The 3,091-nt window shown below is 34.3% G+C and overlaps 1 protein-coding gene across 1 annotated transcript; it reads right to left on the reverse strand.

Moving 5' to 3' along the window:
- Nucleotides 1–172: 172 nt before the first annotated feature.
- On the reverse strand, nucleotides 173–2,829 carry LOC105315646 (E3 ubiquitin-protein ligase UBR4-like; the record flags this gene model as incomplete). Its single annotated transcript, XM_011410360.1, has 9 exons — nucleotides 173–294; nucleotides 347–421; nucleotides 952–1,095; nucleotides 1,149–1,205; nucleotides 1,251–1,305; nucleotides 1,354–1,427; nucleotides 1,729–1,777; nucleotides 1,849–2,055; nucleotides 2,681–2,829. Coding segments are annotated over 9 exons (932 nt in total), but the record flags the coding sequence as incomplete, so codon positions are not given.
- Nucleotides 2,830–3,091: the final 262 nt, after the last annotated feature.

The raw sequence follows: 3,091 nt of genomic DNA on the forward strand, positions 1-3,091 counted from the left end.
ATAAATTTTGAAGTGAATTTCATCATACATATACATGTACATGTCTTTACAGGTTCAAATTTTGTGCTCTTATGCATAAGTAAAAAGTCAAAATAAATCGTCCGCAAATTCTTCATGAAACATGTACATGTACAGCAGCTAAACCATCTCTCCCTCCCTCTATCCCTCTCACTTTGTTCCCTTCTTCTTCCTCTTGTGTCTGCCCCCGGTGTGTTTGGGTGCTATGGAGTGGCCGGTGGGTTCTCCAAATGACGAGTCATTGTCCTCTGACTTGCGTCTTCTTTTCACCAGAGCCTGTAAAGTGGGTGTGGTTACATTATATACCGGTATTGTATTATTGTCGTACTTTACAGCTCCCGTCTTCTTTAGCTCCACAGTCACAGAAAAATGAGCCAAGCTTTGAATAGGTGACATCATGACCCTAAGCAACATAATGAAAGCAATGATAAATAGTACATGTACATGTAAATAATATTAAGTGATAGGTATACATTGTATATGTACAAATAAATGCAATTTTCAAGGTATTCAAGGTACGTGTAATAGGTACATGTACATGTAATGTATGCAATTTTCAAGGTACTAAATTTTGTGGAAATCAATTTTTACATTTTAGTTCTGCGAGCTAATCTGTCAAAGATTGTAATACATGTACGTGTATCTTGACTCAAAAATTGTAAAATCGTGAATCCAAATGATGTGACAATTTTTATACATGAAAAATTTGCTCTTGCTGAAGGGCATGTGTCTCATTAACTCTATCTTTCTATCTTCCTCCCTTCTTGTATATATGTGCATTACATATTATTATTTGTTGTGCATGTACATGTACTTATTACTACATATTTTTTGTGTTTTTATCTGACATGTATTATGCTGTGTTAGTGTGTTTTATTGTTTTTCTTGAAAATGATCACATCATGATCTGCTTACTGCCCTACCCTAACTCACCTTATGACAGACTTTAACACAGATGCTGCAGCAGCCAGTCCCATCAGTTAGTTTGCAAGTGTGGCAGTGATACCAGTGCTGGTTCTTAAAATCTCTCTTAGTCTCTGTGAACGTACACAGCTTCTCATTGAGACCCTCCTCTTCCTAATATGGCAATTATCATGTAACGAGATCCTATACATGTACATGTAACTTACGGAGCATTCATTTTCTTCTTCGTCAAGTAAGGCGGAGTCATCCTCTTCCTCTTCAATCTATAGTTGTCATGGTAACAGTCATGTGAGGATCATGTGACTTACCAGTATTGCATAATCATCCTCGGCAGCTAGAGCTCTTCTCTCGGTACACGCCTCCCTATTAATTAATTAATTATTCGTGGTGGGTGTGGTCAGAGTTAATTACTTGTTAGTGAGTAGCTGTGCTGCTGAGGACAGGCTGGACACATAGTTGAGTACTGTGTACAATGGTAACAATATCTAACAAGGAAATGTAATAAATAAAATGTACATGCATGTACATGTATATTATGCACATGTACAGTACATGTACATGTATAATGTACATACATGTACATGCATAATGTACATGTATGTACATAAAGTACATTATACATGTACATTGTACATGCATTTTTAGACTACAATTTTTGGGGATCTATTCTTCAAATATTTCACAATCAAATTAAATTAGAGATTTTAATTTTTGTGAATGACCAAAAATCCAAATTTGCAATAATTCCCAAAACATGTACAATGCTATATGTGTTGCTGCTTTTACTTCATTATTATTCTTCCATTCAGTACTGTTGTTCTTAACCAAATCAAAACTAAAAAGAGAAAGAGAGAGAGGGAGAGAAAGAGACATAAAATACAAACACTATTAATAAGATACAGTTACCATAATGGTAGCCAGTCAGAAGCAGCTCTAACTAGTTCAAGATGTCCTTTCTGTGATCTGTTCCCAGCCAGGAGGACACAGGATTGAAAGTAATCCTTGAATATTGTGTACTGCTTTCCTTCCAAGTGATGGAGTGTCTTAATGAGGTCCTTACCAATTGGAATCAAATTGACTAAGAGGACTTGAGAGAGATGAGAGGAAATACAGCTAGAGGGAGAGATAAGAGATTAATAACAATACATGTACACATGCATGTATGAACATGTGTAAAACCATCCATGCATAATAAAAAATGGCCAAAAAAATTTAAGCCTATACATGTACATGTACAAATCACTCAAAATTTCCAGCTGTATGCATGGCGATACAAAAAATGGCCAAAAAGTAGCAAATTGTAAATTTCAAATAATCAAAAAAATGGTGCCACAAAATACAAATGTACATGTACATGTAGATGTGTATACATACATGTACATGTATCTTAAATATTGTATACACTGTATCTTGCACATGTATACATGTACATGTATTATATCTTGCTATGCAATACATTACAGTACATGTACCTTAAGGGTACTTTTAAATGTGGGTACTATTAATTGCGAATTTTGCGTTTGGGTTAAAAATCGCAATTATTAATACACGCAATTATTAATAATGACATCATGATGCCATGTATTAGTAATAATTACTTAATCACAATTTTTAATACCAGCAAAATCTACCTTGTGCTAAAATTGCAAAATTTAGTACCCACAATTAAAAGTCACTCTAAGGTATATCTTGCTATACAATACATTACAGTACATGTACATGTACATTGAATCCCTACCAGTCCTCTTTAGTGAGTAGTTCGATGATACGATAGAGTAGGTTAGTGTGGGCCAGTGAGTCAGTGACACTGTCACTAACACAACCAAGAACAATATGTTGTAAGAGGGACACCAACTGGTCCTGTGGTACCATAGAGAGTCTAGCAATCTAATGGAAAAATAAATAAGTAAATAAATAAATAATAATAATAATTAATAATAACTACATGCGTAGATGAATGTATGTATCAGAAAATGTAATAAAAAGTTGAGAGTCATTTCGCAGTCAATTTTTGGAAAAAATCATAGTCTTTGCTTTTCTCAGAAAATTTACTACTTTCTTAAAATGGCCATAACTCGAAATATTGAAGTCGGAATCAGCTCANACTTTTTACACAGCATAAGTACATCAATATGTATCAGAAAATGTA

This window comes from Amphimedon queenslandica, unplaced genomic scaffold (genome assembly GCF_000090795.2).
Source record: "Amphimedon queenslandica unplaced genomic scaffold, v1.1 AMPQUscaffold_9042_Cont19019, whole genome shotgun sequence".
In the NCBI taxonomy this organism is placed as follows: Eukaryota; Metazoa; Porifera; class Demospongiae; order Haplosclerida; family Niphatidae; genus Amphimedon; species Amphimedon queenslandica.